The following is a 14382-nucleotide window of genomic DNA, read 5'->3' on the forward strand; positions in this document are numbered from 1 at the left end:
AAAAAAGAGGGAGGGAGAGACAAGGGAGAAAATGTAGAGGATTATACCAGTGATTATGATCAAGATGAGAAACAGGAATGTCCAACTGTAGTTGAATTAAATGGCCAAATCATTACAGAATTATGTGATCCAATTGTACATGAAAAAACTGCTACATCCAGTGATTCAACCTCTGAGTCAAGTGAAAGGAAGGACTATACATTTTCCATGTAAAACCATATGGATTATAAATATAGTCTACCCCCAAACAATTCTTTACAGTTGTATACCCATTAAACCTGTCCACTGTGCAATGAGGAGTTGCTGGCATATTTACCTGTGTTTTTATTCCACCAGGGATATAAACAGGAATGAGCAGTGAGGAATCTCGAGTAGTTTATCAGTCAAAGGATGCTCATCGACACAGAAAGTGATAATATGTGATTCGTAGTTAATGTGAGGGAGCTGTATTTTAAGCTGCCATTCTTTCCTTTTTAATTGTAGCAATAACTGCAATTGTGCTGTAAAGGAACAGAAACTGCACGGGGAATGAGACGGGAAAGAGAAATGTGATTCAGTGATGCGGACACTGACCTGTAAGAGTGTTTCAGCACCTTGGACAGCTCCACACTTACAGTAAAGCCAACTGCAGCTCTGAATGGACCAGACCGTCTTTGTCCTCCCACAATAGGAACATTAGCCAGCAGAGGGAACGTTACATAATGCCATTGTCATGTGGAAACCATGTATCTCAAAAATGTCTGCTTCTCAGGAAGAAAATCCGTGTTTTATTACTGGACCACAATGTTTGTATGTCCACTAGGTTTGGAACTTTTCAGAAGGTCACATTTTTTTCAGACAGAAGGACATGGAAACGTTCTGCTGAAGCTAAAAGAGGGAAAGAACTAAAATTGGACTTGAGGTTTTCACATAACTGTGAAATTGCAATTTAATGTCTTTTACCACCCTCCAACCTTCCTCTTTACTAACGGTTTTATAGATTTTGCCGCCACTATCCTCTTTTATCCATCCTTCATTTTCATTTATTAGTTTTCCTGCATCTTGTTGCTAATTTGATGTTTTCTGTTATTAATTTCCTGCACTCTTCCACTATGTCTGTTTCTTTATGGCATCATTTTTTTCCATTACTTTTTCTACTATACATATTTTTTCTTTTTCTTTTATTTTTCAGTTCTTCATGTTTCTTTGCATTGTTCTCTTTCATGAGTGCTTGTTCTATCACTATTTTCTTAACTTTCCCTTTTCTTCCTCCTCCTCCTATCTCCCTTCCTTCCTGTGTGTCATTTGTCTTTCCATAATTTCAAACAATGCCTATTTATTATTGCTCATATTTGTCTTTTGCAGTTCTAGCTGTTGGTTTTACAAAAAAATACTCACACTTAGAAGTGAGCTCATTTCCGACTCACATCATGATTTCAGCTAGAGACCGAGCTTAGTTTCATGGCCACAAAATGGGGACACTGTCGACACGTTTGGGGGAAACTCAGAACCAAGGGATTTTTTTTCTAAGTGCCGTCACAGCGGCAGACCAAATCTATCACATTGCACCGCCATGGAAAAGCAAATATTTCATCTAACGCCCTGCCACGCACTCAAACAAGGCAACTGTTGAACGATTAATAAAAATCACAGGCATCAAAGGAAGGAATACGGTGATGGCTGATGAGCTGCAGTGCCCCACCTCTCCCACCAATCCTCCCAAATAATTAATTGCCTCTCGTAAACCCGAGCAAATTCCATATCAACATCCACCCACTGATTTTAATTTGAGGAGAAACAGCTTTCACCATCTTATCTAAGTTAATGTATTACTGACCGAGCAGCACCACCCCCCCCCCCCCCCCCGCACCACCACCACCTCCCCCTATATCCTCTCTGCTTGTGTCTTAAGAGGATTAGTCGACTCTATATATAAAGCACATTATCTTGTCTTTTGTTGCTGGCCAAGTAAGTGTTATAGATTATACCGCAGCTAGAGCCTCCATCGAGATTAACTGTGCTAGGAATGTGTTGTGGTTTTCGTAGCTCAGCAGCAGACCAGCTGGGATGTGATCTGTAGAGTTGATAGGTCGCAGGGCAATGGCTGTTGGTAGAACGCTCTTCAGGGAATGGATGTTAAATCACTCTAATATGGTTAGTTGAAGAGGAGGAAGCATTCAGCTGAAGAGAAGTTAGACTCATGGATCAGGATGAGGTCAGCTCCTAAGTAAAGATAAGACAGCATCGTCTGATATGATGGATGGATGCAGATTGATTGATGATGATTGATGACATGTTTGTTGTAAAATTCACAAATGGGAAGACCATAGCCTGAATTAATGCAGTGAAAGTCTCGCATTGTCAGACCATCCACACACTGCAGAGCGGAGGAGGGTCTGTCTAGTCCACACAGCATTCCTGGATGGGAGAAAAACGTGCTCTGGTTTATTGGCATTTCTTTAAACCAATCACAATTGTCTTGGGCGGTGCTAAGCTCTGGACGGTGCCTCTGCAAAATAGTTGTGCGAGAGAAAACTCCGATTGGACAGATAGTCTAGCTAGCTGTCTGGATTTACCCTGCAGAGATCTGAGGAGCAGTTAACCATAGTCCTCACAAATCCACCAGAGTTTAAAATTCCAACAAAAAAGAAAGCGGAAGGAAACGGAAATCGGCAAAAAGACATGCATCCGGCGGATTTTCTTGCAGCACCGGAGCAATCCCGGAAGTGGAACGTCATGAATATAGACTAATGCAGTGCAAACATAAGTGATGCTGATGTGATATTTTGATCAAATGAAAAAAGCACAAATGTGTTGTTCTTCAGGATACAGTATATACTTTTAGGGATTTTTGGCTTTAAATGTATCACATGTTAATATATTAAATATCATTAAAAGATATTGGCAATTGGAAGCTTAAATCCAAATTCAGTGGTATTTACTCCAAACACCATGGATTTTAATTTGAAAATCTCTCTCCTGTCTCATGTTAAAAGGAAGAACATGGACAGCAAAAAAGTTATAAAAACAGATAATTTCAAATTATTGGCTGAATTCTACATTTTCGATCTCTTTGTTAACGTCAACATTTATTTTCTTGTTTTTGATAAAAAACAGGTACATCCTTTTGTATCGCCTGTAAGCCAGTGTGACACCCTCCGTGATGGAAGAAGTATTCAGATCCTTTACTGAAGTAAACGTTGCAGTGTAATAATGTAAAACAAATACTCCATTGGAAGTTTAAGACCCTCATTCATAGTTTAACTTAAGTAAAAATACACAAGTATTATGTATTCATATACTTACATTTTCAAAGTAAAAGCATTCATTTCATCATATATTTATCACAGAATTATTATTACTGATGCATTAACAAGTAAGCAGCATTGTTATATACTCTACTATAAACTGTTGGGTACTTTAATGGAACACATTTATTAAGAATTAAGATTGATATATATTTAATCCTAATCTGCACACTTATTACTATACTGTAGCTGTATGATAAATGCAGTACAGTATGTCTCTCCGACATGTAGTGGAGCATAATATGAAAATGCTCAAGTAAAGTACAGAACCCACTTCTCCTTTCCCTTTGGTCGAGCCAAAATGGCCGCTGCATTACATCACCTCCCATGTGGCCCGGCTGTTTCCTACAGGTGCTCAGAGATGGTGCGTCAGAGCCGCAATGGCGGCTTGAGCAGAGTCTTATTGCGAAGTGGTTTTTATTGAGCACCTTTGGCAGCTGTAAGCCCCCCCCCCGTAGTAAGGGGATTAGTCAGTGTTTGGTCGACACATGGTGATCTCAGCACCTCCTGATTGGATTGCAGTAATCCCTTTACACAGCCACAAAACCCTATTACTCTGGCATTAGAGAGGGAGAGAGAGGGTAGGGGGTAGAGGGTGGTGGGGGGCATCTGATGTAGGACACTGTGTGCGTCTTCTGTAGGACTGTGAGTTTCTCTATGCATCTTTCAATCTATGTAGAATGTTTGCAGGTGTGTGTAGGTGTCTGCACTTTAAATGTGGATTTTGTGCACATGCGCCCTTTTCGTGGCATTATGTGTGTGTATTTGAATGTGTGCTTGTCGTGTACATTTTGTGTGACTGTATGTCTTTGCAGTGTGTATGTGCGAGTGTGTGTGGGTGGACTGTGTTTTTAAGTAAGTGACCTTTATGAAAACCTTTATGTGTGGATTGTGCTTTAGACGTGTGTGTCTTTATGTTTGTAGTCTGAATATATGTGTTTGTGTGTGTGTGTGTGTGTGTGTGTGTGTGTGTGTGTGTGTGTGTGTGTGTGTGTGTGTGTGTGTGTGTGTGTGTGTGTGTGTGTGTGTGTGTGTGTGTGTGTGTGTGTGTGTGTGTGTGTGTGCGCGCTTGTATGTGTCTTTTAAAGGATTCAGACCTCCTGCTGTTGATAAGCATCTGTGTGCAGGTGGAGGCCCGCAGCTCGTGGCTTCCTGTTACATAACTGCTGCTTTTAGCCGCTCTGAAGCAAATATAATAGAAAGCTGATACTACAACAAGGAAAGGCTAATGTTACACTGTGTGTGTGTGTGTGTGTGTGTGTGTGTGTGTGTGTGTGTGTATGCCTGTATACTGTATGCGTGAGTGTGTGTCTGTGTGTGTGTTTTCAGCTATACACAATGCAGCTGTGAAGAGGTGAAGCCTGCTGTTCAACACTGAGCCTGATCAGCTCACTAATAGACTAACAAACAACAAACCTGACCTGTTGTTTGTAGAATTTGTTGAGTGTACAAACCCATGTGTTATAAAATGACATATCTGCGTCTTTTCCATCATCTTTCACCTGACGGACATCTGGCCGCACTGCCTTCCATTATTAACAAACTCCTCTCATTCCTGCAGAAAGCCATTAGGCTAATTCTGATTAAGATCAGCCCCATTTATAACTGCCCCCATAAATCATCGCTGGAGCCATTTAAAGAACCACACCTGCTCATTTTGTTCCCTCATCCATTACACACGATCGTACCATCCATATTTTGTGCGCATAGGCCGCAGATTTTTTAAGGCTTTAAAAACAAAGTTACACTGGCCACCATCAGATTATGGCAAAAAAGCACATGGTCCTTGCTATGGTCTTATGTGCCAAGTTCATTTGCAGGCAGTTGATCAAAGTCATGTCGTCTTCCTTAATTATGAATATTGTATGGTAGGTAATGGCCATGTTAGAGCTAGAGTAGATACGACTGATACCCGATCTAATTAGGATGGCCTTTGGTGCAACTAATGAAATAAGGAAAACATGCACATGGGAACTCATACACAGTTTAATAGCATTTCCAAATGATTCTTCATGGAGAAGCAGAGGGGAGTCGCCACAAAGGATGACCCAAAGAGTGTGATCAAGTTGAGAAAGACCAGAGGCTCATAATGGACCTGATTCTGAGGGCCAAATGTACCAACGCTTTTGCGCCCACTTCAGGCGTATTTGTTTCGAAACGTGCGCGTAAAAGCATGGCGAGGTATGTACAAACAGGCCGCACTGAGGTAAAAGCTCAGACTGCTAGTCGTGGGGACTGAAAATGGCAAATTGCGCTTTTCCGTGTCATGCATATGCATTCATGGGAGGGTGAAGGGGAAAGTGGGAGTTTCCTATAAAGAGATGAAAGAGGAAGCATAAAGTGCGCCTAATTATGTATTCCAGGGCATGTACAAAAACCACCCGAGGATGCGTGCCTCTATTTTGCGGGGAAAATTCTCCGCCTCTTAAAAGCAGGTGTAAACCAGCCACAAGCAGGTTTCCTCGCATATGCCTCCTGGTGAACTAGGAGCAGAATTTAGAGCAAGACGGAGCCATAGGCCAATGAGACGAGCTGAAAGGAGTTTTGCCACAAGGATCACACTTTTTCAGTTGAGTGAACACGAAATCATTAAGCATTACAGATTAAGCAGCCATGCAATAATACAGTTACTGGAAGAAATCAAAGATGACATCATATCTCCGACTCAGTGTTCACATTCCATTCCAGCAGCTGTTAAACTCCTCGTTACATTACAAATATTGGCATCAGGATCATTTCAAACAGTCATAGCATCAGCAGTGGGAATATGGCAGTCTGCACTCAGCCGTATCACAGCACCAGTACTTAACACTTTGCTACAGCGCACTAGTCAATACATACATTTCTCCACCACTAATGCTGAAATAATACGCAACAAGCAGGATTTCTTTGACTTGGTGGCTGATCCATGATAGAGAGAGAGAAGGAGGCCCATTCAATTGCGCTTTCAAATGCGCGGGGCGGAGAGAGGCGCTGATTACCCGATGAACTGCAGGTTTGGTAAATACGACGTAATCTGAAGTATCACAGCGTGCTCTTTCTGCGGGTTGGCCATGGCGCTGATAACGCTCTGTATGTACGTACATCTGGCCCTGACAGTTCATTCTTCTAACGAATGCCAGAATTATTAAGGTATACCATATATTTAATTTCTTTGCCAATATTGTTGTCTGTGATAAACAAGACAAATCAATTGAAACCGTCTTCCTAGAGGGGTGAAGCCTGTCCTTCAGGCAGATAAAGACAGACTTAGATGAATAGAAAGATGAATAGGAATAAAAGGAACCCAATAATGAACTATATATATATATATATATATATATATATATATATATATATATATATATATAGTTCATTATTAGGGTTCCCTATATATATATATATATATATATATATATATATATGTTGGTAATGAAACAGGTGTAGAAATCTATGTACACCCTGACCTATCTTCTCCTTCAGTCCTACATGGAGGATCACATGAAGAACAAGGACCGCCTGGAGAAGGAGTGGGAGGCGCTGTGTGCCTATCAGGCAGAACCCAACGCCTGCACCAGCGGCCTTAAGGATGGCAACGCCAAGAAGAACCGCTCCACTGCCGTTGTGGCATGTAAGCAATAAACTCTCTTGTTTTGTTTCTTTCCCTAGCTCTCTCTGTTTGATAAGTGGACCAGCCAACATTAGCATTTAGATAGTAGTATTCAAAAAGTGATCTAGTAAGTGAACTACTGCTTCAGTATTTACCGTTACTATGGCTGCTGCTTGTACGAGGCCTTGCTTTCAGGGGGGACTTTCATTGCCACTTCCTCCAACTGCTGTTCCAGACCTGAAACAAAGTGATTTGGGGGGATTTCTTATCATGAAAATGGCCAAGAAGTTGGAAATCAGCACAGAAATATCAGTACTGGCCTTCAAGTCTCCAGAACAGCGAAAGACATGTAAAGTGAAGACAACATTATATCCTCCTCATTGATGGAGGGCAGACAACCCTTAATTTCTGGGTGGAACCAAAATACACCTCCTGATGTCAGCCCTCCAAACATGGTGGCATTACTCTCACCACCTCTCGACAACACAGCCGTGTAGTCTGAGCCTGGCCTCTATTATCACAAACCAGGAGCAGATGCAGCAAGCAGAAGGGTTGTAAATTAGTTTTCTATTAAAGCTCTCCTGCACCGACCTCATCAATGATTAAAATTTCTAAGCTTCTGTGGAAATAGCCCATCTAAAAAAGTGCTGTTCCGTTCTCTCCACCGGGCCCAGGCTTAATGAAATCCAGGTTGTCAGCAGGGAAAGCAGTTTGTCAGGAATAAATTGTGCTTGCTATTTGAAGCACCACTGGCTTCTCCGAAAAATAAATAATTTAAGATCTGTATTGCCACTATCACTGCAGACTTGAGGGTTCTGCTCTTAAGTGAGGAATGTACAATTTCAGTGGACCAGGAAGGGTCCCAAACCTGAAATCCAATTCCAAAATACACTGGATGCATACTGCGCCTACCTGCAACAGTGAACACAACAGCTGCTTATGCAATTAAACAACTAAACTCTTGAATTGTTGCTTTAATTTATAAATATATTTAGGGGTGCAGGGGTCAATGCAGCATAGTATGGCAATATTTTCTGTGGCAATACTGTATCGATCTTTTATTATATGAATTGTACATGCGAATTTAACCTTTTGCTACTAGAATAATAAGATCAATTGCTCTTTCAGTCCACTAGATGGAAAGTTAAAGTGAGGTGAACAAACCACAGACAATATTCTTTTTTGACAAAACAGATGTTGACAAAGTTTTGCTTTGGAGACATAATTTGAAGTTGGAAAAAAGTTAATGAATTGCAATATATTGCAGAATATCGCAATATGTTTAAAATCGCAATAATATTGTATTGTGATGATATTGTATCGTGGGGCGATGTGAAAGATGGATTGATGGAAGTGTAACTGATTCTATTCTGAGGTGAAAATAACCTTGACATACCAGAGAGAAATAAACTCTTGGGTCATGGAAACATTTTTATTCTACTGTGAGAGTCCTGTATATTCAACAGATATGCAAATAATTTCTAATTGCAATGCATATAATATGGCCACTGAGCACTTGCATTCTTCAGACAAAATGTGCTGAATTCCTCCATTTGTGTTCCAGATGATCACTCCAGAATCACCTTGAAGGTGGAGAACAGCCAAGGCAACTCTGATTACATCAATGCCAGCCCGATCGTAAGTACCTCCTCTGCATTCTAACTCTGTGCTTCACACCAGCGCTATGCCAGGCTCCCACAGTCCCCACGGGGCTTCACAGGAACAAAGGCAGCCTACCGGTGTACAATATACATTTTGAAGCAACGCTTGCTTAGCTTCAGTGGCAGCCCCACGCTAGTGTGTATGTTCTGCACCATGAATATTAATGATTGTTTTACAGCAAACACCCCAGGTGAGAACTCACTCGGGGATGGCGTGGGAAAAGACATGGCTCGCTTCTCATTTGTGAAAACAAAATTGATCTGTGGGGTCTTGGGGAATGATTGTTTTTGACCTTGGGTTATGCTAATTTGACAGTAGTTTGTGTTTACTGTTGCTTTCCTTGGCGCGGTGCAGATTTAAGCAGCAGTACAGCCTGTAGGAAGGAGAAGGGGGAAGAAAGAGCCATGTGAATTCAGTAAGTGAGTGTATCAATTTGGAAACCAGTGTTGGAGTAGTAGGTTTACGTTTCCCTCGAGGCAGATACAGTGGTATTCCATTAAAAGCAACTGAAACGCTATGCATTTCAAATCTGTGCTTCACACCAAGAAGTGGTGAGTGTGAGTGTGTGTGTGTGTGAGAGAGAGAGAGAAAGTAATATGAATCAAAACTATACAGGAACAAAGGAGCATACTTGTCAAATGCCACAAATGCAAAACACAGCTGCAACCCATGTGCCCACGCATGCATAAAGAAACACACATACTTAAACACACGTTGAGGCAAACATGCATAGACACACAAATGTATACACTCACTTAAACACACATAAGCATGCACGCTCACCCGCACTCACACACACACACACACACACACACAAACTTGACATAGAACATCCAGGGCAGACACCCACACAGACACATGAAAGCACACACTCAAACATAAACGTTGTGCATATATTCCCTCCTCCCCCCCTACACACACACACATATTAAAGAGTGAATGTGTGTGAATGTACGCCACACACACACTGAGGTTATTTAAGGAACCTCCTCTGCTGACAATTTGTTTTCTCGTCGTCACCCGCGCATTGACGTAAAGAAGACGAGCAAATGATGTTTGGGATGTTGCTCAGGCTGTCAATAACTGTAAAGCTTATTAATACATATTTTGGTTGCCTGGTCAAATAACATTCTTATACTATACTATGTTTTGTGGCTGGATGTAGCTAATAATTCCCTGTTGCGTTAGTTCTGCTGACATCCATTCATAACCCATCACTTAAAGTTGGAACATTATTTATATTTCTTTTGATTTTAAAACATCAAAACACAGAAGAACTCTGTTTTTTTTTTCTAAAAACGATGCATAATACACTTTTTAAAATCTGAATCAGAATTGACTTTATTGTCATTGTTAGTACATACAATGACATTAAAAGTGCTAATCTATGGTGCAAACATAAAAAACACATTACATCCATAATCAAGACAAATGCTACATTAAAATGAAAAAAAACTCCAGTAATGGAAAAAATTCCAGTAATGGAAGGTGCTCATGAAAGACTTCAATTCTCTGACTGTATATATATATATATATATATATATATATAGAGAGAGAGAGAGAGAGAGAGTCATGTGAACAAATTAGGACACCCATGCTAAAGTTGACTAAAAACAGGAATAAAAAAATCATCTTTAGGAAATTGATCTTAATGCCTTAATTAAAAAAAAGAGGAAAAATCCAATCTTTAAGGACACCAATTTTCTTTGTGAATGAATAATGTATCGTAAATAAATATATGTTCTTCCTTAAAATACAGGGGGCATAAGTCTGTACACCCCTATGTTAAATTCCCATAGAGGCAGGCAGACTTTTATTTTGAAAGGCCAGTTATTTCATGGATCCAGGATACTATGATCCTGATAAAGTTCCCTTGGCCCCCACATCATCACATACCCTTCACCATACCCCCACATCATCACATACCCTTCACCATACCCCCACATCATCACATCCCCTTCACCATACCCCCCCACATCATCACATACCCTTCACCATACCTAGAGATTAACATGGTTTTATTTCAGTTAGCCTAATAGCTGGTTTGATTTGCATTGAGAGATGATTTTATGGAAAGGACCCCATGCCAATGTCTAGGTATGGTGAAGGGTATTTGATGATGTGGGGGTATGGTGAAGGGTATGTGATGATGTGGGTCTATTTTAATTCCAAAGGCCAAGGGAACTTTATCAGGATGCATAGTATCCTGGATCCATGAAATAACTGGCCTTTCAAAATAAAAGTCTGCCTGCCTCTATGGGAATTTAACATAGAGGTGTACTGACTTATGCCCCCTGTATTTTAAGGAAGAACATTTATTTATGTACGATACATTATTCATTCACAAAGAAAATAGGTGTCCTTAAAGATTGGATTTTCATCATTTTTTTTATTTAAGGCATCAAATCATTTCCAAAAGATGATTTTTTTATTCCTCTTTTTAGTCAACTTTAGCATGGGTGTCCTAATTTTTTCACATGACTGTATATATATATAAATAATAACAGAAATATATGAACAGAATAATGTGAATCCTTGACTTTGGCACCTTTCAACCTTCTGCCATCACCGGATTTGGTTCACAAACCTCAATAAAAATGTTAACACCTATGCATCTTAACAAACAACAAAATGTGCCTACACGACTGTCATCCCCTGTGAGTTACTGTAAAATAGTTTTCTTCCTAAAACTTTAGTCAGGTGCTGCCAACATCAGTAACCTGTGTATGACTTACACCGTGGGATTTGTAGTTTTGTGTAGACATGAATTATGTAGCAAAAAAGTCTCACATACACAGAGAAAAAGTAAGATCATTTGGAAGGTTGAACAAAGTAAGGACTACTTCACTACCATTTGGCTGAGGCCTTTTAAGCAATACAGCTGTGTACTAGGTACAAAAAACTTACTTTACAGTCATTAAATCAACCAGATGTTGTTGTCTGTGGCAGCCAACGTAAGGGTAGCATTAGTCTCGCTTTGCCAGGAGGGTCTGACAATAGTCAAGGGCGGTGCTAAACTCCGCACAGAGCCGCTGTAAAATAGTTGTGCAACAGAAAACTCCGATTGGACAGATAGTCTAGCTAGCTGTCTGGATTTACCCTGCAGAGATCTGAGGAGCAGTTAACCATAGTCCTCACAAATCCACCAGAGGTTAGAACGCCAACACAAAGACAGAGGAAGGGGACGGAAAATACCTGCATCCGGCGGAATTTCCTGCAGCACCGGAGCAATCCCGGAAGTGGAACGTGAAGGATATAGACTAGGGTAACATCAATTAGCTAAAGTGCATCATTAAAGCCTTGCAAAGCCATCCTAAATGTTACATGCTCAGTTTCTCATTAGATATTTCTCTGGAAAGCTCCCACTGAGATTTAATTGAGACCAGAAGCTGGAGGCTGAACCAACCAGTTTTAGATAATGATTGTTTGTTTTATAGGGTGAAGTCATTAGCCTCAACATGGAGGATCAGGGAGAGTCCTTTACTTTGGTCCCTACCTTCTGAACTCGGTATGGTTTGATCAGCCAGAACTTAAACTCACATCACTTTAGCTCTCTGTGTCAGGGGTTCACACAAGCTCCTCCGACGTGACAATTCACTATGACTCTAGCAAAGAAAGTAAGAAAAGAGGACTGCTGCCAAATCTAGATTGAAAATGATGGCTGTTTGTGTAACACTACCTACTGGTTCCTGCTTCACATTTACTCAGAAACTGTATCTGCCAGGTAGTTGGGTGAACCTTGACAACAATTTCAGACAAACCATAATCTTTTTCTTTTTTTCAGTTTAAAAAACACAAAGCAATATCCTTCTAGGTGCAGGTTTGGTTCCTGCTGATTTCATCACATAAGAGATTTTGAGGTATACCTTTTGATGATGCCCCTTAACCAAAAAACATCCTGTTTAACCTTGACCCTGACCTTGCAAGCAAAATAAAGAGATAATCCAAGCTAACACTTACTGTGATCAAATAAAGAATAACAAAAAGCCAGAACCTGTCCTGGTTACTCTGGATAATTCTAGGGCTGTACCCGACTAAGATTTTTGTCTGTCAAATCAGATTTGACTGTTCAATACAGTACCAATATTCAACTATTTTCATATAGACTATCAAACAACGCTTTCTTGAACTGCTATTGAGTTCAGCGGCACGTTCAGGGCGACAGTGGCGTTCACGTAATATAGTAAACAAGTCCAGTTAGCCCTTTGATCTAATGCATGCTAACTACACTAATGACCGATTGGAAATGTGCAATAACATTTTTTGCTGACACTAGATATCAAACAAATGCCAGAGACTATATTGAATACTATTGTTGCTGTGAGCTGTTAATTCACCACTTCTAAGCAGAAGGCAGAAGATAACGGTAACAGCGTGAAAGTGAGGAGCGCTCACTCTGCAGGTACTTCTGGAGACCCGAAATGTCCCCAGAAGTACACTGCACACTGACTGGCACAAAAACACTACTACTTGACTCGAATAATCAAAGTCCACTGACCTCACTGTATACTGGTACCTGGCTTCATATCAATGGTCTTGGCATGACTGGCTCTCTGCTTTAGGAGTGCATACACTCTTTTACCAGACAAGCTGACTGGCATGTTGGAGGCCTACAGGATACTAACTGCTTCCATCTGAATGGGATGTAAAGGTTGGTCTGGTTGTGGACAGTAAGAGGGGAAGAAAAGTATAGATGTTATTTAATCATTGGATAACAAATAAATATTGGTGACCAAATATTGGTTTATGGAGACATAAAACAAAACTCTTTGCCAGTTTGAAGAAGATAATTCTTTCTCTCCTCAAAAGAACAGCAGAAGTTATTTTATTTATTTTATGTAGATTCCTTATATTCCTAATATGTAGATTCACAATTACAGCAAGCAGTTTACCAGTGCCAGTCTGTCAGCACACACACACAGACACACACACACACACACACACACACACACACACACACACACACACACACACACACACACACACACATAGTGCGTTTCACTATCTTTGTGGGCACCCGTCATTGACATAATGCATTCCCTAGCCCCTTACCCTAACCTTAACCATCACCACTAAATGCCTAACCTTAACCCTTACCCTCACCCTAACCAGAACCTCATTCTAACCCTAATCCTAAAACCAAGTCTTAACCCTCAAACAGACCTTTAACCTTGTGGGGTCCAGCATTTTGGCCCCACAAAGCTGTCGGGACCCCACAAGTATACTGTATTCCTGGTTTTTGGACCCCACAAATATAGTTAAACAAGAACACACACACACACACACACACACAGTCTCACCCCCACTGAGGTGTGAGTGTCAGACTGTAGTAACAGTTGGGAGAGAGAGAGAGACATTAATTCTGGACACACCTTGATGTCACGAAGGATGTGTCAACAGAGATTGAAGAGGAGACAGAGAGGGATTTGAAAAAAAAGAGGTGTATTTGTCTTTCTTTCCTCACCTTTTCATCTTTATAGTCTCTGCATTATCCTCTTTCTTTCCTGTATCTTTTCTCCCCCTTTTCCACCTTCGTCTCTCGCCAGCTTTTTACGCTACCACTCTCTTTGTTGTCTTTCTTGATTTAGCAATGTCAATTTGTTCCTCCTTCTCTGTCCTTCCTGGTCTTTCTCTTTTAATTTCCTAGACTCTAACACCATGGATCAGATGGCACATTTTGTTATTTGTTTCAAGTTCCTTCCAGGTCGATATTTCCCCATTTCCTAGGCCTAAACACTTTGGGTTGGACAAGGGGCATTTTGTAACTTGAGTCATGTCAGTGATAATTGGCAGCTCAAATTTTGATTAGTCCCACTGTGACTTTGACCAGTATGGGCTTTTGAA

The 14382-nt window shown here is 40.6% G+C and overlaps 1 protein-coding gene across 2 annotated transcripts in view; it reads left to right on the top strand.

Moving 5' to 3' along the window:
• The window catches only part of LOC144526488 (receptor-type tyrosine-protein phosphatase N2-like), a 313934-nt gene that overhangs the window by 263093 nt on the left and 36459 nt on the right, over positions 1-14382 (top strand). For both annotated transcript variants that reach the window (XM_078263997.1, XM_078263998.1), the window contains 2 exons: positions 6750-6897; positions 8441-8514. In XM_078263997.1, coding sequence (XP_078120123.1) covers positions 6750-6897; positions 8441-8514 — 222 coding nt within the window. The remainder of the gene's footprint in view (positions 1-6749; positions 6898-8440; positions 8515-14382) is intronic.

The sequence above is a fragment of the Sander vitreus genome, chromosome 12 (genome assembly GCF_031162955.1).
Source record: "Sander vitreus isolate 19-12246 chromosome 12, sanVit1, whole genome shotgun sequence".
Taxonomy (NCBI): domain Eukaryota; kingdom Metazoa; phylum Chordata; class Actinopteri; order Perciformes; family Percidae; genus Sander; species Sander vitreus.